Source organism: Acipenser ruthenus, chromosome 12 (genome assembly GCF_902713425.1).
Source record: "Acipenser ruthenus chromosome 12, fAciRut3.2 maternal haplotype, whole genome shotgun sequence".
NCBI classification, from domain to species: Eukaryota; Metazoa; Chordata; class Actinopteri; order Acipenseriformes; family Acipenseridae; genus Acipenser; species Acipenser ruthenus.
In genome coordinates this window covers 12,674,343-12,702,341 of record NC_081200.1, presented here as the reverse complement: position 1 = coordinate 12,702,341, position 27,999 = coordinate 12,674,343, and the positions used below count along the sequence as shown (strand labels likewise).

Sequence of the window (27,999 nt, the reverse complement as noted above, 5' to 3'; positions counted from 1 at the left end):
TGGTAATTGCTGTTACTTGGTTATTGCTGAAAACCTACAAGGAGTCTGTGTGCTGTATCGTGAACCGTGAGTTCTGTCTTGTGTTTCTTAGTGTTTTTTAATAGACTACCAATGGCACTATCCGGAGCTGTAGTTAAAGCCAGCATAAACCCGGACATCACTTTCACCCCTGCATTTCACGGAGAACTGTATTACACCACTTGCACGTATTCACTATCACTAAGAACTGTGTTTGTGTTTTATGTTTAGTGTTGGTGTGTAAAACTGGACTTTTGGTTACGGGTCAAACCCGGGGAATTACAAATACCGAGTGATGCACACCGCGGTATCGATCCAACATTATTATTTACAGGTGTTTGCCATAAGGTTCTGGACATTAATTAAATCAATAAACACCCTTGCACCTGGAAATCATTGCCTGTCTGTTTTGTATCTGCTCTGCACTGCACTCACCTCTATTCACTTACCGCTTTGCCACACATATCATAAGCAATCAAAGCACATTCTTGTTTTGTCCTGGGTTAACATTTGGAACTTCTTTGTGGAAGTTGAAGTAGAGCTCAATTTCCAACCCACTACACTAGAATATCTAATGAAATGTTTAGTCTGCATTTTGTACTACTGCGATGAGAGTGTTTTTTTTTTTTTTTTTTATTTATCTGCAGCAAGTCAATTAAAATTAACTGCTGCAATTTGTATTGATTTATTGTGACTTTGTCTCTGCAAAACCCCTTCCCCCAAAATAAATCATTCATTCTAAAAGTCATTTCTGTGAATTAGTCTCCTCTGACTAACCACTGTTTGGTGCTAGCTTGCTTGGGATGGTTACTTTAAGCACAATAGGGAGTCGTTTCCTGGATTGCTGGATGCCTGCAAATTGCATTAGCGTTTGTTGTTCAGATGTTTCTTCTATGCAATCCTTTGAAACTATTGAAATTCATATGAATTTGTAATTTGATGCATCCATCTTCAAACAAATTCAAACCATTTTAAATATCATAGTATTTTTATATGTAGATAAATGCTGACACATTTGTGGTGAATTTAAGGGCCTTCTTTAACATAAGTTAATGAATATCTCATTATCTTCGGTATATGGGGGATTTCTGTCTGTCTGTTTATCCGACCATCTGTATATTTCTCTCTAGAGAAGTGAATATTTGATTATGATAAAACTTCTTATTGAGAGTATTAGAACCTGGGGGGATATGCGGTCATCTGTCCATTTGTCTGTATATCAAATGTTTCCATGCACATACAGCCAATGTTGGTCATTGTAATCTACTTTTATGTTAGCTCTAATTGTGTATCTCAATTTGTGGAATGGGATGAATGTCAGTGACGTGTTTGTTTACAACACATTTATATCTACTGTATTTTCCTGGTTGCTACTAAACAGTGCTTTTAGATGCGAGATATTTTTTCTATATAAACAAAATAAAGCAATTGTATAAAACAAACTGCCCTTTCCATAACCCTGACATGAACAGCAGACCAATGTTTGCATATTGTCTTATCTTTAAAAACATGCTCAGTGTGAATCATGGAAATTAAACACACGTTTTTGCTTTTGAGTTTTGAAAACCATATCTGTTTATTTTGCTATTAGCACCTGGTGCCATACTGTACGTTTAACAAAGTTGTTTTATATACCTGTAGCCAATAGATTAAAGTGAATGAGAAATCATTTTTATCTCTGCGTGTTCTCAAAAAATGTTTTTTCTATCTAAAATGAAAAGAATAATTAAGGACTGATTTCATCTGCACTCAGAATGTCAGGTCAAAGTTCACAGTTTTGCAATTTTTGTTTATTAATTCACCAGAAACTGCTATTAAACAAAAAAGTATTTTTAAACTTTCAAATCAATGTATGTTCTACGCACATGATGATCAGTGCAGGAAAAGATGTACATGAATTCTGACAAATCCTTAAAAGCGATTTCTTATAAATGATTTATAATGAAGAAACAAAGGGTCAGAAAGTCTTAATGTATTTATTTTAATATTCAGATGTTAGTCCTAGCAAGGCTATCGCTAAGGCTATGAGTGAGCTCTACTTTATCAAAACCCTTATTTGTGTTCTATCTACAATGGCATATTTTGATGCAATCTTGCAAGAATAGTGCATCGGCTGAGGATCCTGTGTTACAGTGCTTAGGTCAGGCAGGTCCAGTACATAGCAGGAGGAGTGGATCAAGAGCTCTACAAGTGGGTCTTAAGGAGGCGGCGAAAGGCAGTGAGAGACGGAGCAGCCCTGAATTTCTCCAGCATTTTCACACAGGTCTTGACCAATCAGCATAACAGCTGAGTTTTTGTATAAAAAGTTGTGATTTTAAAGAGTATGTAGCTTATTTGTTTATGAGAAGTCTGTGTGAAGAAGCTTTGACTAGGAGTTCATAAAATGCTCTTCAGTTCTAGTTAGCTGACAGATGTAAAGTAGTCTAGTTACACCGCACCTTCTAGTGCAAAGCAGTGTATTGCCAGCATGTAGCAAGAAAGAGACTCGGGAGGCAAGAAAGCTGCAGTTCCCTTTCAAGTCGAAGACGACCACCAACATTAAGTATGGGATATCCCCTGCCCTAGAGATAGGTAATACTGAGCTCTCTATATCAGAGGTGCCAAAGGCCCCTTCCTGTGATGACACACTCAGTCCCGCCTACCGAGGGTATAAAACCGTCACTCACCGGAATATCTCCCTCTTTTTCCTTCTCAAGACGGTAAGGTAGGACCTCTGTGTCTTGAACTGAGCGTGTTGATAGGAAGAGCCCTCGAGTCGATTCGGGTCTGTTGTAGTTCCTAGCATTCGTGCTGAAAGCTGGCTTGCCGCTTTCCTGGAATCAACAACTCTTGAAAAAGACAGAGTTTTTTGTCTTTCTGTCTTTCAGCGCCCCCCTTGGTGGGCCGCTCTCTCTTTGCTGTCTGTTGTATGTGAGCGGCTGTCTGTGCAGCCACCCACGAGTGAGTTGTCTTTTCCTTTAGAAAGCTACAAAAGTATCCTCCTCGGGGCTAGGCCTGCCGTATCCCCGCTGTCGAGTGACCCAGCCGCACTCCCTTCCTACCATACCGTATCCCCGTCCGAGCGGAGTCGCCGGCCGAACCTGACCGCTGCGGTGTGTCGGTTCATGTGCGTTCGATGTGCTCTCTCTCCTTTTCTTCCTTCTTATAAACTGTAATTTTTGCTTGACCTTCGGCCTCTGTCCCACCAGGTACACGCTTCGCACTGACCAGGTGTGTGTGTTGACCACGCGGTCTGGGTACGCACTTTGCGTAGCGTCCTCTCCGGTGCTGCGGTACCGCGGCGCACGCACAGCCTGATTCTCTTGGCACAGGCTGCGTATTATCCGACGCCAGCGTAGGAGCTTAACGCACACGGTACTTGGTCCCAGTACGCAGTGTACGCAGAACAGTATTCACAGCGCATACAACGCGCAGGCGTTCGTTGCTCCTTCCCAAAAGTTACACACAGAGCACAGAGTATGCAGCTACGCTCCCGCTGCGCAAGGCGTCTGGAACATTCGAGGACGAGCAGTGCTGTGCACGTTGCTCTTATTGCTTAGGCACTGCACCGCTAGCGTAGGCCTAGTCTGCTGTGCATCAGTTCCCCCCCCCCCCCCCCAAAAAAAAAAAATGGGAACTATGCTAAATAAGAACTGACCCATGCCGGGGTTCCATGCCTGTACGGCTTGTAATCCCAGTATCCCTCAAGAGGATAACCATACCCTCTGTGTGCGGTGCTTGGGTGTCCCGCATGCCACCATGGCCCTCGAGAGGGATGTGGCTTGCAGCGTCTGCAAGGCTTTTCAGACTAGGGTGAAAGAGGCTCGTCTGGAGAGAGCCAGAAAGGAGAGCACCGCGTCCTGCCCAGGCTCCGCTGCAGCCCCAAGCACCATATCCCCCCTCCCCGCAGGGAGCGCAAGGAGGGTGGGAAGGCTCGCCCCAACTGGCACAGGAGGACGTGCTGTCCATAGCCGCCTCCGTTGATGCAGCTTCATTCTCCTCTGATATGCAGGTGGGAGACACCCTTACAGAGGAGGAACCCGGCTCTGAGTGTGTGTCGGAAGCCAATTCCACCCCGTTGCCTAGCTCGGTCTCGGCTCTTATGGAACGTGCTGCAGCGTTCCTGCAGGTTCCCTGGACACCGGCGGCACAGCCGCGCCGCTCCGTTTTCCGGACACAGGTGCTGGCTCCCCGCCCGCAGTGTTTCCCAGCCTTCCCAGACTTTGTGGAGGAAGTGCGCTCCTCCTGGGATAGACCAGCTTCGGCCCCTAGTATCTCCAAGCAGGCTACACCGCTCTCCTCCTTGGAGGGCGCGGATAAGCTTGGCCTGGCGGGGTTTCCACCAGTAGACTCCACTATCGCAGTCCTGGTGAGGGCCCTGCCGGTGGGGGGGCTCGCTAGAGACCCAATGTGTCCTAACCCTCAGTGCAGGGTGACAGAGATGCATCTAAAGCGAGCATACGCAGCAGGGGCGCAGGAAACCCGCTTGGCTAACACAGAGAGTGTGCTGACTGCGTATCTGGATGGAGTGTTGCGCAAGACCCCGCTCCCGGAGCCGGTGGCTTTGGAGCTGCGTCTCCTGTCGGATACACTGCTGCAGATCTCCGGCCTGCAGGGGCAAGCCCTGGGCTGAAACCTGGTGGGCTTAGTTGTGGCACGTAGACAGCTGTGGCTGTCACAGGCCAGGGTCCCTGATGCAGATAAAGCTATGCTGCTGGATGCGCCCATATCCCCGGGGCATACGTTTCGGCCAGCTGCAGAAATCTCTTCGAGACCGAGAGGCTTCCCGTCAGGTGGCTGTGCTGCTCCCTCCCCGTGCTCCGGTGTGGAATAGGTCGAGCAGTTGTCGGGCTCCCAAGACTCGAACTGTCACCAGAACAGTTCCAGTCCTCACAGCCCCACGGGGTAATCTAAGGCATCGCCTTCAGGGTAACAGAGCCCAACCAGCAGGTAAAGGAAACGCAGGCCTTGGTCAATCCACGTACCAGCGTCTGAGGGGTTGTCCTCAGGGCCAGCACGATACGCGCTCACCCCAAACTGCTCAGCCCCAGCCCCAGCAGCCCCGGCAGGGCCCCTGAAGGCTGACGGCCTCAGACCCCCTTTTCGGCACAACAGCTGCAATACTGGCGAGCTTGCACCATGGATACCTGGGTGCTCGCTACCGTGCAAACCGGCTATGTGCTTTAGTTTCACTCAGGACCTCCTCCCTTTCGGGGTGTTATAAACACCTCCGTAACAGACCCCTTGCAAGCCTCGGTACTTCAAGAAGTGGCTGCCTTGCTGCGCAAGCAGGCCATTCGTCGAGTAGACCCCGTCTCCCAGGAGGAGGGGTACTACTCAAGATACTTTCTGGTACCCAAAAGAGATGGAGGGTACCTTAGATCTGAGGCTCTTGAACGGGTTTCTGAAAGAAAGGAGGTTCCGAATGCTGACACACCGTCACATCCTCCAGTCTGTCCGGCCGGGCGACTGGTTCACAACTGTGGACTTGCGGGACGCATACTTTCATATCCCCATTCGTCCAGAGCACAGGAGATACCTGCGGTTTTCCTTTCAAGGAGGAGCATACGAGTTTGCTGTGCTGCCGTTCGGGCTCTCCCTAGATCCGCGTACATTTTCAAAGTGCGTAGATGCTGTACAGGCTCCCCTGCGGCTGCAAGGGATCAGGGTTTTGAACTATCTCGACGACTGGTTGATTTGTTCCCAGTCTCGAGAGGGAGCTCTAGCCCACACGGCAATTGTGACGGAGCATCTGGTCAGGCTGGGCTTAGCCTTGAACGATGCAAAGAGTCGGCTCGCACCAGTGCAATGCACCACGTATTTGGGGCTCCGGCTGGAATGCAATGCGTGTATACCTGTCGGATGACAGGATAGCAGCTATTCAAGTTTGCCTCTCCCCGTTTCGACAGGGATCGAGGGTAACCCTCAGGTTGTGCCAGAAACTACTGGGTCTGATGGCCGCAGCCACAGTAGCGATCCAGCTGGGACTGCTTCGCATGCGCCCGCTGCAAGTATGGCTCAGTGCATTTCATCTCAATGCCAAACTCGACAAACACCGCAGGTTGACTGTGTCTCGCACATGCTCAGCGGCCCTACGCTGGTGGAGGGTTCCCTCTCACCTGCGCAGAGGGGTGCAAATGGGAGTAATATTGAATCACCAAGTGGTGACAACAGATGCCTCCAGCCAGGGCTGGGGAGTCAGCGGATCCTGGCCGGACCGCTGGGCACCCCTGCATGTGAACATGCTGGAATTGCAGGTAGTGTTCCTGGCTCTTCAGCACTTTCTTCCAGTGCTGAGCGGTGCACATGTGCTGATCTGAACAGACAGCACAACAGTAGTGGCGTATATCAACCACCAGGGAGGCCTTCGGTCTCTGGGGTTACATCGCATAGCCTTCAGGCTATTAGTATGGGCCCAAGCCAACCTGCTGTCCCTGCGGGCAACGCACATTCCGGGAGTGGTGAACTTGGTAGCGGATCTCCTCTCCAGGAGAGGTCCGCATCCGTCAGAGTGGCGTCTCCACCCCCAGACGGTTGAAACGGTAGAAACGGTTCGGGAAGGCACAGGTCGATCTGTTTGCTTCGGCAGAGACAACACATTGCCCCCTATGGTACACCCTCCATCGCTCAGGCGGCCCTCTAGACGTAGACGCCCTAGTGCATGTTTGGCCCAATGCGTTTTTGTACACTTTTCCTCCTATACTGTTGCACCCGGCTTTCATGGAGAAAGTCGGTCAGAGAAAGTGTCAGTTCTTCTAGTGGCCCCCAGGTGGCCCAGGAGGATATGGTTTGCGACCCTGTGCCAGCTGCTGGACGGCCAGCCTTGGGAGATCCCGCTTCGCCTGGATCTCCTCACTCAGGCACAGGGCTCCCTTTGGCACCCGGATCCGGGCAGGTTCCAGTTGTGGGTCTGGCCCCTGAAAGGGACCGCTGGCTAGCCCTGGGGCTGTCGGACGCGGTTGTGAGCACTATGCAGAATACTAGGGCAGACTCCACTAGGTCAGTTTATACCTACAAGTGGAAGTGTATTCAAGCCTGGTGTCTGGCTAGGAACCATGACCCCGTTGCTTGCCTGATGCCAGTTATATTGCAGTTCCTGCAGGAACCGTTTGATGCTGGAAGGTCTCCTTCAATGCTGAAAGTGTATCTGGCAGCTATATCTGCTTGTCATACCCCCGTAGATTCTAGGTCTCTGTGTGTGCATTTTTTGGCTTTGCGCTTTCTTAAAGGCGCACAGAGATTACATTCTCCTAGGAGGACTGTTCTTCCTGAGTGGAGCCTTAACATTGTACTGGAGGCTGTTACAAAGGCCCCGTTTGAGCCTTTAGACTCCATAGAGCTGAAGTACCTGTCTATGAAGACAGCCTTCCTTTTGGCTATCACCTCTGCTAAGCGGGTCAGTGAGCTGCAGGCACTGTCTGTGCATAGCTCCTGCATGCATGTGTGGGAGGATGGAAGCAGAGTTTCGCTGCGCACCAACCCCGCTTTCCTCCCCAAGGTGATCACAGCTTTTCATGTTAACCAATCTGTGGAACTGGAGTCTTTTCACCCGCCTCCATTTACTTCACAGGAGGATGAGAAACTTAATTTCCTCTGCCCAGTGCGGGCATTGAGGTTTTATGTACTTAAGACGAAAGCTTTGCGTAAATCGAATCAGCTTTTTGTTTGTTATGGTACACGGACCTTGGGACAGCCCCTCTCTAAGCAGCGTCTGTCGCACTGGATTGCAGACACGGTGTCGACTGCATATGATGGTGCTGGGTTACCACCACCTGGTAGAGTAGCTGCGCATTCGACAAGAGGGTTGGCTACATCGTGGGCCCTTTTTAAGGGCGCTTCGATGTCTGAGATTTGTACTGCGGCTAGCTGGGCTACGCCGCATACTTTCACCAGATTCTACCGCGTTAATGTGGTAGATCCTGCTGTGCCATCTGTGGGCACAAGGGTCCTTGAGGGTGTAAGTTCACACCGCTAACCTCTAGGTTAGACAGCGCTTGTGCGTCCCTCATATGCTGCCGTTCCTTCTCCCTCGCGACGGCTCTGGTAAACATTATCCCATACTTAATGTTGGTGGTCATCTTTGACTTGAAAGGGAACGTTGGGTTACTTACCGTAACCCTGGTTCCCTGAAAGAGAAGACGACCACCAATCATGAGGTCGCTCCGGTCGCCCTCACGGGTTCGGCGGAAAAAGAGGGAGATCTTCCGGTGAGTGACGGTTTTATACCCTCGGTAGGCTGGACCAAGTGCGTCATCACAGGAAGGGGCCTTCAGCAGCTCTGATATAGAGAGCTCAGTATTACCTACCTCAAGGGCAGGGAATATCCCATACTTAATGTTGGTGGTCGTCTTTCTTTCAGGGAACCAGGGTTACAGTAAGTAACCCAACGTTTTGCAACACAAAAACACAAATAAAAGGGAACAAGGGCCAAAACAAAAAGTTAAAACAAAACACAGCAAAAACTGTCCAGGCTGGCCTTGAGCCTTGAGCCTTGAGCCTTGAGCCTTGAGCCTTGAGCCTTGAGCCTTGAGCCTTGAGCCTTGAGCCCCAAAACAGAGGATTTCTGGCTCTTTATGAAGGTGACCACTCCCCAGTTAACACCAATCTGCACTAACTGGAGAGTGGCCACACCTTTGGTTGCTGGCAGAGCCATTATTAACCCTGTCCCTGCCACACATCATAACAAATGTAACCATAAAAACACTTTAGCTGATCTATGGCAGGCAACTGAAACTGAACAAGTCAAAAGCGCCTGTGTTTTTTTTTTATTTTTATTTTTTTTAAACACAGTATTTGAGTAAGTAGATTAACAACCACTCAAGGGACTATTAAAAAGAGATGACCCAATACACATGCGTATCCAGAGACCAGTATTTCTTTTACTTAGCAGCTTGTTTACTGTTCATTCTAAAGGGCTACGGGCACACTGTGTGAAAACATAAAGCTGAAGTTATTGTCTGCAGTGCAGGCACAAATGAGTGTGTGTCCCTGAGGTAAAACATTCTTATTAGGCTGTACTTCTGGGACACACGCTATGACAATAAAGCAGTGTTTACAAAGGTACCACAAAATGTTCCTGTCAGGACAAATGAGGAAGTCAGCACCTCCACTCACTTTTTAAAGTAACAAAAACGCCTATTCACTGCCAAACATGAACTACTTTAGATGTGTAATGGCTGCAGTATAGGTTAGGGTTTCAGTGTAGGGAGAGGATTATTCATTGTTTTATTAACAGTAATATGATAGGTGTCCTCACAGGAACATTTCGTGGTACCTTTGTAAGCACTGCATATTTAAACCAAGCTGCTCTCATTATAAACAGAAATAGAATGCATCCAATCTCATAATCTAACAACACCACCCTCTTAAAAAAAAAAAAAAAAGGTTTCCACCATCCAATCAGAAACGCCATTTTATACACAGGGGTTTGATTAGCTTTCTTTCAATGACCAATGACAGCATGTGTTGGTAGCTTGTGGGGGGAGCAGTTGCTGGGGACATACAGAGCAAGTGTGGCATATTGTTTTGAAAATTGTGTTGTTCTAGTTTAGGAACCGTAAGTAATATAACCCCTGTTATTAAAGCAGATTTACTAATCACTGTCGTCGTGGCAAATGACACAGAAGTCAAGGAGTTCTATTCAGAAACGGGATAGACGGCAGTTTAATTATCTCCAGTGTAACTGTATGTTTACAATACCTACCATCTGCAGTTTAGCCAGTGCATAGTTTTAAAAGGTTGTTTTGTTTTAATACGTGCTTTTAAAAAAAAAAAAAAAAAAAAGTTATGTTTATTAAGTGTCCAACTGAACAAACCATTGCTTAGGTCTGATTTAGTCAATTTGGCTTTAATAATTATCCTCACCTAATTTATAATAAAACCATTGTAATATGCTACTATTAAGGGTAGGAAAAGAATACAACTGCAAAGATGACACTTATTCAGATGAGCATACGAAGAAGGGGTGTGGGTGATGAGGGAGTAGTTAAGCAGTCTGCTAGTGTATGGAATAGTGTTTTTGGTATTTTAAAATACAAAATGTCATACACCCGAACCCGAATCTATCTATCTATCGATCTATATCGATAGATAGATAGATCATTTATCTTGTTGCTTTAGCAGTTTGTTTTTATGAATAAAATACAGTTTGATTAAAAAATATATATACTGTAGGGTGGGTAAATCTATTTGCTTAAAAGATCACACATTTTGTTTATGTTGCAATGCATTCTCAGGCCATAGTCTGAAAACTTATTGGATAACTACTTTTTTCGATTGATTCAAAGTGGCACCACCCTGGCACCATCCTTAGGTAAGGAAATCCAAAGCTCCGTTCACACTGGCGCTCCAACTGGGTCCCGACTACCCAGGTCACAGTCCCGTGTAATGTGAAACCACGTACCTGAGTCGTACCCTGGTTGACCCAGGTTGGTAGCGACCCACCCTTAGGATGTGGGTCGACCGAGACAAACTGCATGATGGCCAATGAAGTAACAAACAGCTACACCTGCGTAAAGGTTTCACTTCTGCAAGGAACATTTCTGTTTATTCAGCAGGGATGAATGGACATTTGGGCCAACGACTCAAACCAGAGAAGCTTGGATGGACACGTCCATATTGTATTTGCTTGTCACCCAGGTCGACTCTGCTTCTTCAAAAAGCAGTGTGAAATCGCATAGCCGACCCGCATGACACTGAGCATGCCAGTGTGAAAGGGGCTCAAGATTGGTTCTAATCTGGGGTCTATGAAACCAGACAAGGTGTTTGTTTTAAATATTTGTTATGTGTTTCTGAATGTTATGAGGTTGCTGTCAGAATGCTGTACTTTATGTAATTGCAGAATGGAGAGGGCTGAGGAGACAGATAATTTTATAAGTGTTGCTCAGGTGCCTGTATATGAACAGCTGGACAGATTGTCCGAGCATAACTCGGATCCAGAAGAAGTCATTCAGCCCCATAGGAGACAGGCAAGGCGAGAGAAGGTGCCCAAGGAGCCAATGGATGTGAAAATTCCACAAGAGAGGAATGTGGATCAAGAGCAGGTGCACAGAAGCAGAGATGAGCAGTTACCAGGGCGACCGGAGAACACAACAACTGAATCTCCTAAGAGATGGGACAGGTGCAGGTACTCTAATGAGAAGTGATAATCCATAGCTTAGGATAAATATCCAGATATAGTGCAAGAACCTGTGTGTATGTCCATACATACATACTGATATCATGCTTTTAGTAGAGAATGCTAATCCGATTGTGACAGAACTTATTACAGCCTATCATTCTGTTTAGTCATTTATCATATAATATGTTTTAATAAAAAAATACAAAACATGTACAATATATACATTTTTTTAAAGTTAACACACTTTAATTTCAATATGCACATTTATTATTTAAATTCAGACAGTATGTTATACAGATTCTTAGTTAGTTTAAATGCTTTGTAAATTTGAAGCACAAATTCAATACTGTTTTTTTTTTTTTAAATACAATGATCTTTCCTGTTTGCAGACGAGGACACTTTCTTCATGGACCATATCCAGCAACACACTTTGGGCCCAAGGCCTGTATTCTTCCTAATCCTACTTCTGTCATGTAAGTAAAAGCAGCTTGTGTCTATACTGTCAATATCAGGAGTATCCAAACTTAACCAGCTGGGCATCTGTACTTTGGAAAACAATCTGGAGAGCAGCAATGTAAATGCATCAATTTAAAACTGAAACTCAGATGTAAGGATGGATAACACAAGGCAATTCTACGCACAGACTGAGACTGAGGAGCGAAATGGTGACTGCACTCTCCCAAAATAATGGTTCATAAGAAGCATACAAAGAGCCAGGCCTGTTTGGACAAGCACATTTAGAGATGTGTAAAACCTTTCAAATCTACTGTCTAACACAAGCCAAACCTGTGAACCATGCAACTCTGCACATAGACATTCCACAACCAGACCAGGATGCGCTGTTTCCTCATTTCAGCTGTGACAAGGTGGCGTGAATAAAAGAGACAGAGATGATTGTAATCCATATGTAAGGCCCTGTGAAAATCGCGATTTCATGGGCTGCGTGGAAATTGTATCGCGATTTTTACAATATTCTTAAGAAATAAAAATAATTTCATAGTTATTTATGTTTCATACCAAAAAAAAAAATCACATCAGCGAAGCTACAGCTCTGCTATGTGCCTGTGTGTAATATTCGCCATGCACACAGTGCTGTGCAGTGTTTGTCAGGTGACTATATGCAATCTAAGCAGGAAATTAAAATACTACACACTGTAAACAAGAAAATGGATGTCTCTAAAAAAGCTAAAAATGTGTCTGCAGCAGATCACATAAAGCAGTATCCAGCAGAAGTTTTACACAGTGATGGAGGTAAGCTCTTCTGTACGTCCTGCAACGTTACTGTAGATCACTAACGAAACTCGTCTGTGACAGGCATTTAGATTCAAGTGTTATCCAAAAGAGAAAGGCGGAAATCCAGAGCAGTACTGCGACTGCTCTACTTGCAAAGAAACAAAAAATTGTGACTTCCATATCCCAAAAGTCCACTTATTAAATTTTGACCTGACAGAGGTGTTTGTTTGCACGAATATCCCTTTTGAAAAATTGTACAACCAAAAGTTAGGGAAATTCTTCAGACAGAGCTCAGCAAATGGTGGAGCGATTCCTTCATCAGCTCAGCTGAGACGTGAATACTTGCCTAAAGTTGCCGAGTATCACAAGCAGGAGATTATGGAATTGGTAAAACAGTCTGGCTGCTTGTCAGTGGTCACTGACGAGTCGATTGATCAGTATGGGTTACACATTTTATTTGTTTTGCAAGACCTAAATGGTGAACATGCACCTGACGTACTGGAACTGAAAGCTGTCCTTGCAGATACACTTTACCTACAGGCTGTTAATTATAACACCGTTTCACAAGTTATTGTAAAGTGCTTGAATAACTTTGATGTTAATTTTGATGTCATTGCATTTATCTGTACATGTGCTGTTTAAAAAAATAATAATAATCTGTATGCGTAATTTATAACATATTTCCGTGCACATTCCGCGATATACAACACTTTACCTGTGACACTGCCGTGAATTTTAATTGTGTCATCGGGGGATAACAGCGCCTCCAGGAGTCAGACCAGAGATACTGCTTTGTTTTTTTTTTGTTTGTTTTTTTTATTGAGAAAGTATTTTATTTTATTTAATTTTTTCAAAATGGGAAGAAAGCGGCAGCTACAGAGGGAAGTTGGCCTGATCTCCATTGTAGACGAGTGGTGCCCTGATTGTGGCGAGTTCGGGGGCACACAGTGGCCATCTGCCCCACCCAATATCCAAGGGTGAGGTTTGCTGCCCGAGCAAGCCAGGGCCAGACACCCGGGAAAACCCGGAACAGCCGCAGAGAACAGCAACACCAGCCACAGCCGGAGGAACCGCAGCCCGCGTATCACTGCTGTGCTGAGGTGGGGCATTCCAGCATGGACTGTCCCTTGTACCCCTGCCTGGACAGCCACTGCAGTTATGCTCCATCTGTGGAGGTGGGCACTACGTGGCCCGCTGCCCTGTCCCCCAGGAGAGGGAGGTGCAGGAGCCGCATCGGTCTCCACTGCCAGCAAAGGGAGATAGCCTGCTGCTCCACCGTGCTGGTCCGGGTGATGTAAGGAGGGGGGATATGACTTGTCGGGATGCCCCAATGCGCTACCTGTGTCGGCTGGGGCACAGCAGCTGCCGGAGCCAGAGGAGGAGCTGCAGCTGCTTGAGCCTGCAACGCGTTCACCACTAGAGGGAGACTACTTGCAGCGCCCACTTCCAATCACCAGGCGGAGAAGTGGAGCTCCCGCTGCCGCATGCTTGGCCGGGGGCTTCCCTCCCGCCATCGTTTCCTGAGGGTCCGCTGCTGCCGTCACCTATGGAGGGACTGCTCCTGCCCTGTCCCGCACCGCCTGGGGTTGCCTGTCCCGCACCTTCTGGGGTTGCCTGTACCGCACAGCCTAGGGCTGCCAAGCCTGCACCGCCTAGGGAGGCTAGTTCACCACCACCCGGGGATGCCTGCTCGCCACCACCCAGAGATGCCTGCTCACCACCGCACAAGGGAGAAGTGGAGCTCCTGCTGGGGTCGACGGCTCTGCTTCGCCTGGGGTTGTCTACTCGCTGTCGCCTGCTCACCATCGCCTGCTGGCCGTCGCCTGGGGTCGTCTGCTTTCTATCACCTGGGGATGCTGCCTGCGTGCCACTGGCCGGGGTTGCCAGTGTTCCATGGCTCGAGTTGCCAATGGTGGGCCAGAGGAAGCCTCCGTTCCCACCCCAGAAATATTTATTTATTTATGTATGATTATTATGTTTATTTGTGTTATCATTATTGTTGTATTGTGTTTATATGCGGGCAGACGAAAGACGTCCGTCATTGTTATTTGTTATTTGAAACCGTCGAAAAAGCCGGTCTTGTAATGTTTAGGTGGCATGGATGGGGTTAAATCCTCATCCCTATAAACCTTGTGGGATTGTGGCTGGAGCCTTAAGGTAATTTTTTGATTAATGGGTAATTAAGGCTCCAGCTACAGAATAAAAGGACCCACTCCGTGCTCATGAACAGAGCTGAGGAAGACGAAGGTAGACAGAACGAGAGCGAATGCTACCAATTTGTGAGATTCAAAGGTACTCGTTTTTGTGAAATATCATTCGTGTTTTGTTTTGGCCAATGTGCCCTTTTCTTTGTTTTGTAAAAGTGTTTTGATTTATTATTTAATAAATGTACGGCCGCAGCCGTTTCAGCCCTGTGCCTTTGGTTGTTTGTGTGCTGCTTCCTGGACGCTGACGTCACCATCCATGCCACTCAAGTCATCCTTGCCACACGCATGTTAAAAAAATTAATCTCCAAAGAAATGAACATGTTAATCGCAGAGGTTAACTGATTAATTGACAGCCTTAGTGACCATAGAACTCCACAACCTATAGGAGGGAGTCAGCTTTGCTATTGGCGCTGCGTCTTACACCCTGGGTCTAGGATGTTACATAAGCTAGCTGTATATCTGTGCTGTACAAAGTCATTTTTTGGATCAGAACACCATCAACTGAGGCATGTGTGTTAGATCACAGATGTATCACATTTGATTTGCTATGTTCCTGAATAAAACTCCTTTGATTGAAATTACCTGAAGATGACTGACTTATTTTTTTTTAAGAGGAAATCAAATCTTACAGATGTATTGCAGGTTTGGTGCTGATTTAATATTACAATAGAAATTACATCATTCAATAGAATTGGCCCCATTGAGTCTCTTCAGAAAATAAATATTTAGATCATCCAGAGACCTGGAGTTACACATGTTCTTAAATGTTATGTTTATATTGGAACCCATGTTTCTATTACCCCACTCATTCTTTTCCAAGCTGCTGCCCCTGCTCTACTCCCTTTCATTTCCTCTCTTCTCAACACCTATCTGCTCTATGGGTGTTTTCCCTCTTCATTAAAACAGGCCTGCATCCCCCATCTTAAAAAAACCCTCCCTTGATCCCTCATCCCTCCAGAACTACCGTCCTGTCTCCCTTCTCCCTTTCCTCTCTAAAAACCTCGAGCGACTGGTACCTCGCCAGCTCTCTGCTTTCCTGTCAAAACATTCTCTGCTCAACCCCCTCCAATCAGCTTTGACACAATTGACCACTCTATTTGCCTGTCCTGCCTTGCTGACCTAGGACTCTCCAGCACTGCTCTTGCCTGGTTCTCCTCCTACCTCTCCGATTGCACGTAACCGGGTGTCCTGGCATGGTTCACCCTCTGCCTCTTGCTCTCTTTCGACAGGTGTTCCCTAAGGCTCAGTCCTGGGACCCATCCTGTTTTTTCTCTACACCCGCTCCCTGTGTCCCTGCGTCTCTTCCCGTGGCTTCTCGTATAATTTCTGCGCTGATGATGCCCAGATTTTACGCTCCTAACCCCCTCTGACACCGACATCTCCTCCCATATCTCTACCTGTCTATCGGCCATCTCTTCCTGGATGCACTTGTTCATCTTAAACTCAACCTCTCCAAATCAGACTTCCTTTTTTCCCCCCCTCTTCCACCCATACTGCTGATCTCTCTATTCCTCTTGAATCCACCACCCTCTCTCCCTCCTCATCCACCAAGAACCTTGGTGTCACCCTCGACCCCTCCCTCTCCTACTCTCATCACATCTCTACTCTGGCAAACTCCTGTCGCTTCTTCCTCAGCAACATATGCAGAATTCGCCCCTTCCTCATCAACTACTCCACGCAGCTCCTAGTTCAGGTCCTGGTACTGTCCCGCCTTGACTACTGCAACTCCCTCCTGGCCAGCCTCCCTGTCTCTGCTATCCTTCCACTCCAGCTCATCCAAAACTCTGCTGCGCGCCTTGACTTTTCCCTTCCTTGTTTCTTCCAATCTACACTGCTGCTCCGCTCCCTCCACTGGCTCCCTATCACTGCTTGCATCCAATTCAAAACTCTTGTACTCGCCTACCACTGCCTCGACCTTTCTGCTCCCTCCTATCTATTATTTCTCCCTATATCCCGTCTCGTCCCCTCCACTCCCCCGCTTCCACATCCCGCTCCTTCTCCACCCTTGCCCCTCAGTGGTGGAACGACCTACCCACGGATATCAAGACTGCTTAGTCCCTGACCACCTTCCGGTGCTTCCTCAAGACACACCTGTTCAGACAACATCTATAAACCTCACATCTCTCGACTATAATGGACTATATGTCACCCAATTGTACCAGTACTTGCATCATCTTGTACTTGCACTGAACTGCTCCATATTTTGCCGTATTCTAGAACTGCTCTTAATTATAACTATTTTCTGTATCTTGTACTTGGTTTTACTCTTAAAGGTATCTCTATTCACATTTTGTTGTAATTGCTCTTATTTGAAATCGTTCTTATCCATTTATCGTAATTACTACATGCACTTAATGGAATTTACTCTTATGAAAAAACATTTTTACTATCGGTTTACTACTGTTAGTCAAATTTGCTCTTAAATGTAATTATTTACTGTATTCTTTATATTGCTCATTTGTATTTAATCTTACTATCTACTGATTTTATTGTTTTATAACTGCTTTTATCAGTAATGTGATATTGTGTAATGTGAGATTTTGCAATGTGATATTTTGTACCAACTGTAAGTCGCCCTGGATTAGGTATATATATATATATATATATATATATATATATATATATATAAATAAATCATATTTTACACACAGGCACATCCAGGATCCAGCCAGTCAGAGGCTCACCTGGAGCGAGCCTCCCGTCAATGTCCTTGTCATTAAGAAGATCCGGGACGAGAGTCTGCTGGAACCCTTCAAACAGCTCTGCAGGTTCCTGGTTGAGGTATCGCCCATTGACTACTCTTGATATTAGTATCCTTGTAAAGCCCAGTATATTCTTGTATAGAGAAAAGCTACTGTATTTACGTAACCAGACCCTGTTCCACATTATGTATTGCATGTGAAGACGTTGGTTTTTAAAACGCAATATGCTGCAGAGGACGGGATTACTGATTGTCAGAGTACATGGTTAACCCTTCATCAGTTGAGCGTGCTTAAGATTAACATATCTCCAAACTCTTTGAAGGTCCTGGAACATCCTTACTTGTGATTAAAAGTTAATTGATTAACTTTATTTTGATACCAAGAACACCCACTTGGGAAACTCACGTTTACAACCACAGTACCAGGCGTCCATGTGTAATGCTAACATAACCTTGTGCTACGCTTCAATAACACACAGGAGAAGCAGCTGGTGGTTTATGTTGAGAAGAAGGTGGTGGAGGACTCTGCTCTTTCAAACGACGAGGCTTTTCATACTATCCGAAAAGAGCTGTGCTCTTTCAGAGAAGGTGAATCAAACCAAAACTGCAGTTTTCAAAGAACATGCTAAAGCTTTACCATGGGAGGAAAGCGGTATAGAGCTGAGGGTTTCTTCTCATTGGACTGGAGAATTGTGAGAAATTGTTTTACTGGGGGGTGGGAAGGGAGGTATACTAGTTTGTAATGCAACTGTGGAACAACACACAAGAAACCACCAAAGGAAATTTAATGTATGTTTTTTTTAAGAATGGTGCTTTACCATTGGTCTCTATGGCTTACCATAGCCAACTTACCATCATACCATAACTATGTAAAACATGCAATAGTGGTAAATTTAGAAACACTAAAAGAAACTTTCCAGCAGTATGAACACGTGCCATTGTTTGCTGATGATATCCCTTTGCTTTTATAGGATATGATGATATTTCCAAATGTATAGACCTGATTGTCTGCTTGGGGGGTGACGGAACACTTTTATACGCATCTTCTCTGTTCCAGGTAAATACAGTCCTGGTTGTGGGCTTATAGAAGATTTTGTAGTGGTCTTCACTGTATTCTTTTTCACTCATGAGAAATGATATAACACTAATAAAGGACAACTTATCATGTGGTTGAAAACTAATAAAACATGACTTCAGAGTTCTTTGGCACTTTTCTCCCAAAAAGGCAGGTTACATTATAAACGGTGGAATACAAGTCTAAGAAAGTTATGCTAAGATTATAACGCTCTAGTTAGCCCTACTTAGAATACTGTGTCTAGTTCTGGTCACGCACTACAAAAAAGACCTTCTCAAATACAGTCTGCACTCATTTGTGAAGTCTTTGAATATTAAAAAGAGCACATTTTAACTAGGTAAGTTAGCATGTGGTTGTGAGGAGTATTATGTATGGTTGAAGCTGTTCTACAATATGTTTTGTAGATCTGGTTTGCCAAATCCTCAGTCCTAATGCCCCCACACTCTCTCTAATCCAGGGCAGTGTTCCTCCAGTCATGGCATTCCATCTAGGCTCTCTGGGGTTTCTCACACCATTCAAATTTGAATCATACAAAACAGAGGTGACCAAGGTTTTTGAAGGTAAGAAAGAAATCCAGTGACAGATTATCATATTGTATTTTTATGCAACATGATAATCTATTGAAACGACATGCTATCCCATAAGCAATGTGATATATTATGCAGTATAGTGACAGAATGTGTTTAGTATGAGGGCCTTCGTTTTGCATGCAGCACATTAAAATGATCTGTATTGTTCTAACAATTGTGCCTATGATGGCAGACCTATGGATCCACATGTATATGAAATAGCTAACAATATTTAGTGGCCATATAATCATGTAATACCGTAACGCTTTGCTGGTATAGTTGGAAACCTGTTATTATTTTTTGATTAATAATTTTAGAACTGCATGCATGCTAAGTATGTACTAGACTAGACTTTTGCTTGCACATCAGCGCCTCCTGCTGGCTATTGTGGAGAATGTCTACTCCATGTCTATTTTACAAGACAGTTGGAAAAAGGTCAAGTACAGTAAAACTTAAAATAATTGCCGGGTCTCAAATAATCTAAAATACGTCTACATGCCTAAAATGCACGCCGGGTCTGCATGCAAATATTGTAAATAAACGCAGAGTTTCTGTCAGTGGAGGAGCTTGAGCATAATGAACTGCTAGTGACATCAGCATTGTAGTGACAGCAATGAAAGTGACTCTCAGGATTAATAAATAATAATAATAGAAAACGTAATTTAAGGTAGGCCAACATGTAATGCATATTTGTTTAATGCAGTTATTACGTTATTAAAAGTTTTGATCATTTTAAGCCTGTTGAAAGTAGGCCAGATACAAACCTCGGTGTATTTTAACGTGTTTTGTATTAACAATGTACAAGTTTGAGTTTAAACAATAAATCATTTTTGATAATGATACTTACTGCTTTTATTGTTCATTTTAAAAAATGTTTTAGAAATTATTATTATTATTATTATTATTATTGTACTGTAATCGTAGCCTACACGCCTGTGTTCTGATATCTACAGGGCTGTCTGCTAGTGGATTTAACTGTTAAAATTATTATAATTATTATTATTATTATTATTATTAGTAGTAGTAGTAGTAGTTGTATTAACAATGGTAGCTTTAATTCCGTTTTTAAATACAAATTAGTGCTTCTGCTTGTTCATTTTCCAACGTTTTGCATACCGTATCCTTGTTAACCAGTGCATACAAAAAGGCCGTAATAATACTTTCGCTTTGTACTTGCGGGTGTACAATACAATGTAATTTTATTATAAAACAAAACTGTTACTTAGTTCCCACTGACATAACCTTTTAACAAAGTTGGTGGAATGTTTAAATTGAGTTACGATGTTGCTATAAGGTTGTGTGTTAGCAACTTCTCAGTGACCGCATGAAGCATAGTCTCCAATACGCGCCGGGTCTGCTGGCAAATATTCTAAATAAACGGCGGAGGCATTTAATTGAATTTTTACTGTATACAAATAATAGTTTGCCTTTAGTCATCATTTAAAGAAATCTGATTATCGAGAGCAGATTTTTATTTTATTTTTATTTTTTTTTAAAGGAAATGCAGCCATAGTCCTCCGTAGTCGTTTGAAAGTGAAGGTGGTGAAAGACATAAAGCATGTACAGGAGACTGTAAACAAGTACAAAGTAGAAGAAAACGGACTTGTCCCGCAGAGCCACACTGACAAAGAGGCTGGAACCATTACCATTCAATTACAGGTAAGAACCTTGCATCAAAGGAGCTTTACCTTGTATTATACAACAGCCAGACGCTGCTGTCCTTTGCTTTCTCTGGAGGTCTACTGCTTTGTTTTTGTTTATTAAATGCTCCACAAAACAAAACGAAAACCACCCCTTTACCAGCAGTGAGAGGGGGAGGGGGAGGGGAAAGGAAACATGATGGGCTTGCAAACCAAAAATAATAACAATACAATTATTTAGTCCCACGGCTCCGGTGCACGGTATTGTGCTCTTCCAAACTCAGGGGATCGTGGTGTGCGTCAGTGCTTGTGCAGTGAGGGAAGTGTTTAGGGGTTTGTGATGGCTCCATGGCAACAGCTCCTGCCTTTACTCCTCCTCTGCAATACAGACAAAAAACACAGACACGTAACAAAACAAACAAACAACGGTCTGGCCGTATGTTACATTCACAGCGCAAGGGGCCATAATCACATAGCTGCGCCCCCTTTGTACTACCTAACTCCTCCCTGCAATCAGCCAGGCTCCACTGGTTATCCAATCGCTGCCTGGCCCGCAGCTGATCGCATGGGAATCGTTTCGCATACGCGCAGCTACGCGCTTCCTCCAAGATGGCCGACTTCCTGTTTCCGCCCACCGTCAAGCAGACCCGTCTATGGGGAAGTGTACCACCAACCTTACACAGCGCCCTTTCTGGTCAGGAGGGAGATTTACAGCTCTATCTCTATCACACCTTGCCACAGCAATGCCATTATCCCTTAATTACATACTCCTGAAATAGACACATAATAAAAACTATACATTCCTAATAAATATTAATTGTATACATTTTTAATTGTATGCTCTTGACACATTATTCAGTTTTACTGCAGGAGTTTAAACATAAGTTGGTTAGGTGTGCTGTCAAAAATCAACATTTATTTGTTTATATATATATATATATATATATATATATATATATATATATATATATATGGTTAAGTCCAACGTAAGTGGATCACATTCTGGGGAGATGTTAATTCAAATGTGTGGCTGATGATGACACATAAAGCACTTGTGATGGAAGATAAGGGTTCCTGTGCAGGTGTTGTGTGCAAAAGAGGAGCTGTGGAACTCTTGTCCACATTACAACAAGTGGGGAATTACCAAGACAAAGCATGTTGTTATCATTTTAAAGCATGTTGGATTCCATAGTTCATCGATGCAAGTGGCTGAGTAACTCCCATTGGTCCACTTGAGCTTGAACAGTCCCATTTTAAGAAAAGCATTTACCACTGTGCAACGTTTGCACCGTTTACTTTGTAAAACAAAAACCAAACTGCTGATGTCACAAAACTAGCAAAAAACAACTAGGTGCACGTAGGACCTCTTAAAATAAAACCCTGAGTTATTTGTTTGACGCTTTTTAAGAAGAATGTTCTGTTTTCGTGGATGTTAGTTGGTGTTTAGTGGTGAATGCTTGTGAAAAGGTCCATAGTGTGTTGACAAAAACAGCAGTTGCTACTGGGTTAAACTTTTCTCAGGCGCTCAATGAGGTGGTTGTGGACCGAGGACCTTCCTCTTATCTTTCCAACGTGGACTTGTATCTGGATGGGAGACTGATTACCTCCGTGCAGGGAGATGGTAAGATAAAAACTGACTTATATTTCTGATCCGTTTGGTGTGTCCTCTTGTGTTTTATTTTCTGTTTTAATATACAATAGCTGTTATTAAATTTGAGTTCACAGCTTAGCATAGCAACGTATCATACTCAGTGGATGTAATTAAAGACCAAAACACTTGTCATAGTATAGCAATATTACAACTGGTCTTTGATTTGTGTCCACTGGGAGGACCCCAGTACACTCCATGTGTCCTGTAGTTATTGCTGATAGAATATTGATAGCAGCTGTAACCGAACAGATGTTTTCTTGGTGTGGTGCAGGTGTGATCGTGTCGACGCCGACGGGCAGCACAGCGTATGCCGCTGCGGCAGGGGCTTCCATGATCCATCCCAACGTTCCAGCCATCATGGTGACTCCCATCTGCCCACACTCCCTCTCATTCCGACCCATCGTCGTGCCTGCTGGAGTGGAGCTCATGGTGAAAGGATGGTTTTACCTCAATTTATGAATAGTCTGTAATTACCTACACATTGTAGCGTATCATTTTAAGCTATTTAAACCTAAATAAAACACTTACGTGACATCATCTGTTGATCCTCTAATCTGACTCATTAATTTCATAATTGTGTCGTTTTAGATAATGTTATCTCCGGATGCCAGGAGCACAGCGTGGGTGTCTTTTGATGGCAGGAAGAGACAAGAGATCCAGCATGGTGACAGGTAAACTGCCAGTCACCTGTACATTTTAACTGGAACACTACTCCCCCTAGTGACCAAGTATGCTTCATACAACTCAGAATAGTTACTGCATCTGTATTTAATTAATTGACACAAGCTGAAAATGTTAAACATTTAATAAGTTTATAAAAATTATATAACACCAGCCTGGGATAGGTTAGCTGACTGACAATAAAAACACTTCATGTTTTCAGGCTCTTTAAAGAGGAGACTGAGCTATACAAGATGTTTCTACTCTACTATACAATGTGTTTCCCAGAGCAGCCCTTAATATGTAATTTGAGGAGTAAATGAAACAATAACCATCAATTGGGAGCTTAAAGGGTACATCAGCACTACATGAGAGATAAAACATAAACTATCCCACCTTGCTGTTCCGAATGTATTTGGTCATTGTATAATAATCCGTATGCGGCCAAACATCTGCATAATGCCACACTGCTATGTCCAAAATCACTGTTTTCAAGCATCTCTTCTGAGCCAAAAAGACTTCCGCATGTACCCTCACATGTGCTCTGAAATGTACCAGCGCATGCCCAATGAAGCGTTGTATAAGCTATATTACCTCTGTGTGGAAACACACTAGTCTGTGTGACAAACATGGTCCGTCTAATTTTCCATAAGGAAGGAACTTGCACCTGCTTTCGTTTTGTGTAGTAATCTTTCACACTGTACATATTTCCTTTGCATGTTGAATTTTGATGTAGTATTACGATTAGTGTTGCATTCAATTAAAAAAAAAAAACCCAAAACATCTGTTGTTCTCATTTCCAACTAATGAAGGGACCTACCCACTATTATAGCAGCACGGTCCGTGTAACGCTTATCAGTTCAATTTTTACAACGTTTCCTAAAAATTAAAAAAATCAAATGTGGTCTTGTGTTTTCATTTTTCCGTTTTTTCGACCACAATTAGAACATTGAAAGACAGTGCTGCTTTTTTTTTTTCTCGTGAGACTTGGCAACACTGCTTGCCATGGTCAGTGTTGCCAGATAGGGCGGGTTCACGCCCATTTGGGCTTGTATTTAATGTATTGTGCGTGAAAAAATGGCTTTGGGCGGGTGCCTATTTTGTGGGCTAGTTTTGGGCATTTGTGTGGGTATTACATCTGGTTATATTTTGAATAGTTTTGAAATATTTACAATATTTTTAAGCAAAATACTAAGCTATACGATACACAACCCTTAATGTTTACAATCACTGTTGCTAAACATTGTAACAATAACACGCATCAATATCTGTCATATGACCTACATTTCATTATTACTTTGGGATACAAACGTAGCACTTTCTAAAAGGCAGTCTGGTAACAGGCGTTATTGCAAATGAGAATTTGTTCTCAAGGGTTTTACTTGATTAAAGAAAAGGAACGATTAATTGATTTGTGTGATTCATATCAGCGTTATTCCACAATTAAAATAAAAGGCTAATATTGCGTGCCCCCCGCGTCACATTATAAGATACGCAAACAGTACTATTGAATAACAGTTAGTTTTTACAGGAAGCATCCATTGGTACACTTTCAAATTCGAAGGAAGTTCCACAAACTCACCAGAGTGCCATCAGTCAATAATAAACAAACGTAGGCCTACCATTTTACTGTACACATTACAAATACGTATGTGTACTAATAATAAAAACCGAAAAATTGTATTTATATTAGTTTATCTCGAGTTAGTCTTTGTCACCTGGATGGATATTGCCAAACTCATTGACCCGATATTTAGGTGTGATTTCTGTAGTTTTCGGCATCTTTAAACAGCTTGTTGAGTAGTAAAAACGCACTGGATACTGAAGTAAACTGCAGCTACGTTTCAACATGAATGTGACACTGACAGTGTGCCTCATTTACCAGAAGCTGTTTTATGAACAAGTATGTTTACTAAATTTAAAGCAAAATTGCCTGTGTTGATGATTATATATGATACTTGTATTGATTTGGTTACCAAGCAACCAAGAAAAGCCTTGCATGGTTTTTGCTAGTGTAAAAATAAAAATTCTCCGACAGCATAGAAAATCTGTATTTTTCCACAGCAAACGGATTCCTGGGATCCCTGGTAATTAAGCACGTAAAACACAAAAAACAGTTGCAATTGCAAATAGTATAGTTGCTATTTGTTACAATGGGGAATATCAGAGGTGATTGTGATGTCACAATTTACGCTCCTGAGTGGGTGGGTTTTTGTAAGAAATAGTTGGCAACACTGACCATTGTAACTGTGTCTGTTTGGGTGTTTTTGTTATCAGACACACCCAAAAACACCCAAACAGACAGTTTCAATGGCAAGCAAAAATCTACAAACTGAAAGAAAAACATACCGTTCCACTGCCTTAAGCTGTGGGAATTTACAGGCTGAATTGGAACCATGTACGTTATTATAATGGAACCTTACACCGTATAGTATATTATGCGTCATGTGCGCTTTCGTTAAATACCGTAGTTGTGTCATTAACAGTTTAAATTCACATTTCCCTCAGGAACAGTGTGACTGTACACAGGGAATGTCCGAAATAATGCCAGACAATATTTCAGCATCACATTGTTCAGAAACTGATAGGGAGGTGGAATTTGTGGCCGAATTCGACTTTCCCACTCAACAATGTGTAAGTGATTGAGCATGTGTTGTCAGGAAATGCAAATGAAAACCAAATGCGAAGGATGAAAAAAATGCAATATATATATATATATATTTTAGGTCAGATCATCCTCAAAGATCTAATTCCGAAAGGAAATACATTGTTTCCGAATCTCATTTGCTAGTTTATTTGATACCTGTCAATTCTGCAAACATTCCGAATCAGCTGGTGCTATATCTAAGACTTTGGGGATGTATGGAACACAGTGCTGCTATAATTGTGGGTAGGGCTCTTCATTAGTTAGAAATGAGAACAAATCCGTCTTGGGTTTTCTTTTCTCCGCAGCCACTTACACAGCACAGACGTTTTTATTTATTTTTATTTTATTGAACGCAACATTAATTATTATAATATATAAAAATACATACAAAGGAAACATGTACAATGTGAAAGATGTCTGCTACACAAAACGAAAGCAGGTACAAGTTCCTTCCTTATGGAAAATTAGACGGACCATGTTTGTCACACAGACTAATGTGTTTCCACACAGAGGTAATATAGCTTATACAATGCTTCATTGGGCATGCGGCGGTACGTTTCAGAGTGCATGTGAGGGTACATGCGGAAGTCATGTTTTTTGGCTCAGTAGAGGTGCACGAGAACAGTGATTTTGGACATAGCGGTGTGGCGTTATGCAGATGTTTGGTCGCACACAGATTATAGAATGACCACGCTCTAGAAAGACAAGGACCCAGCAGCAATTATTATTCATTGGAGTTTGCAGTATTCTCATGAGACCAGACATCCATCCTGCCCTACAATCAGTACAGACAGCAAGCTGCTAAATTTCCAAATTCAGTCTGTCTGATCGATTTTTTTTTATAGCTTTACTGTATAAAAAATATTCAAGGAGGAGAGATAAACTAAACTGTAATTTCACTCTAAAGATTATGGACTGGCAGCTTTTACCTTTTTGTTTACAAGACAAGTGCACAATATGCATTTGTGAATTAGTGGTGCAATAATTAATTGCAACTTTTGCATTCTTTGTAATGTAAACATACTACTACAGATATCTGTGGTGTTTAATTGTACACACTATTTTGTTGATTTAAATACTTGAGCAAATCTTAAAAACAAAAAGTCTTCTAGAGAGGTTGTATGTTAGTTACACAAATAGTTAAAGCTATAATCGATAGGTAATTTCAGAACTTTGATATTGGCTCATGCAGCACTAGGAATCCTAATATTGAGTCATGTATCCTGTTTATCCAGGCAAATAAAAGAGTGTATTAGTACATTCTGTCAACTCCTGATCTCATTATTTTTAGAATCAAAATAACCACGTCCTGCTATCCAGTGCCCTCCATCTGCTGCCACGACCTGGTTTACGACTGGTTCGAGAGCCTGGCTGAGTGTCTGCACTGGAATGTCCGCAAGAAGCAGACCAGACTGAGTGACTCTCCAGACTCCTCCGACAGCGAGAACTGAGGCACAACGGTACAATGATGGGGTCAGAAAACACAAACCAGGGCTTGCAGCTGCAAACTACATGGCCATTCTCCAAGAGTTTAGTGACCTTGAACAAGGCCTTTCAGAAACTGGCAAGAAACCACTTCAAAATAAAAAGCACTTTTCCACTTTTGGAGTAAAATATTTTGTGTACAGAACAGGTTATATTTTTAAGCTGTTCTCACCTACTTTAATTGGTTTTATATATATATATATATATATATATATATAATTTTTAATGTAGCATTAATTAAAGAAAATAAGCTGTTGGTAAGTGCATAATTAAGTAAAGGCTGTTTCATCCCCACATCAAACAGAACCATGTAAGAATTAAAAGTACCGTACCCATGGGAAAACTTGTGGAGTGCCTTGGGGGATACCAAAACAAATGTGCGAGTCCCCAGTCTTGTCACTTGAAAAGCTGATGGAAAGAATGTACAGTAACTAAAGGGTGATCATAGACATACCAGTAACCTTACATGCCCTGCCAGCTGTGCATTTCCTAGGAGGGCATCCCAGGAAATGTTCTTTTCTCCCAGAGAATACCAAGAAATGGATTTGCATGATGGCCATGTATGCCTATTTATCACCCCAAAAAACAAAAAAATAAATAAAACGACAAAGTGGAGGTGTTAGTTGTTTTGTAATTATAAGTGTTTTATATAAAATAATAAAATCTCGAAATAGTTAAAATTGTACTCAAAGTCTATTTACCTGTAAAATATGTTCAGTTGACTGGTTATGTTAAATTGAAAATAGTATTTGATTTAACCCAGATTTTGGTCTGTTTAGTTTTGTATGTAATGTGTTTCTTTATTTAAATGTCAGGCTAAATATTACCAACTCCCCTGTGATGCTATTTAAAGATGAGCCAAATCAAATGTTTTTTTGTTTTTTTTTGTTAAACATAGTATGTAAAAAGTAATCATTTGCATGCTTTGCTTTAGAAGCACATGGTCTGTATTATATTTAATTCTTCACATTAGTATAAAAAGACAACATCACTGCTTTCTTATTTTTTATTGCAA

At 43.1% G+C, this 27,999-nt stretch overlaps 1 protein-coding gene across 4 annotated transcripts; it reads left to right on the top strand.

Moving 5' to 3' along the window:
• The first annotated feature begins 13 nt into the window (after window positions 1-13).
• nadkb (NAD kinase b) lies at window positions 14-27,999 on the top strand. 4 transcript variants are annotated; one of them, XM_059034567.1, is made up of 12 exons: window positions 14-66; window positions 10,838-11,122; window positions 11,506-11,589; window positions 17,208-17,337; window positions 17,737-17,845; window positions 18,229-18,314; window positions 18,790-18,892; window positions 20,400-20,560; window positions 22,063-22,162; window positions 22,464-22,621; window positions 22,781-22,863; window positions 26,791-27,999. In XM_059034567.1, the coding sequence occupies exons 2-12, from the start codon at window positions 10,839-10,841 to the stop codon at window positions 26,948-26,950; spliced, it is 1,458 nt and encodes a 485-aa protein (XP_058890550.1). In that variant the 5' UTR covers window positions 14-66; window position 10,838; the 3' UTR covers window positions 26,951-27,999. The 4 variants fall into 4 exon arrangements, with proteins under 4 accessions (XP_058890550.1, XP_033884663.3, XP_058890551.1 ...); XM_034028772.3 differs by lacking the exon at window positions 14-66 and adding an exon at window positions 9,462-9,553; XM_059034568.1 differs by lacking the exon at window positions 14-66 and adding an exon at window positions 9,581-9,681 and having other exon boundaries at window positions 10,838-11,116.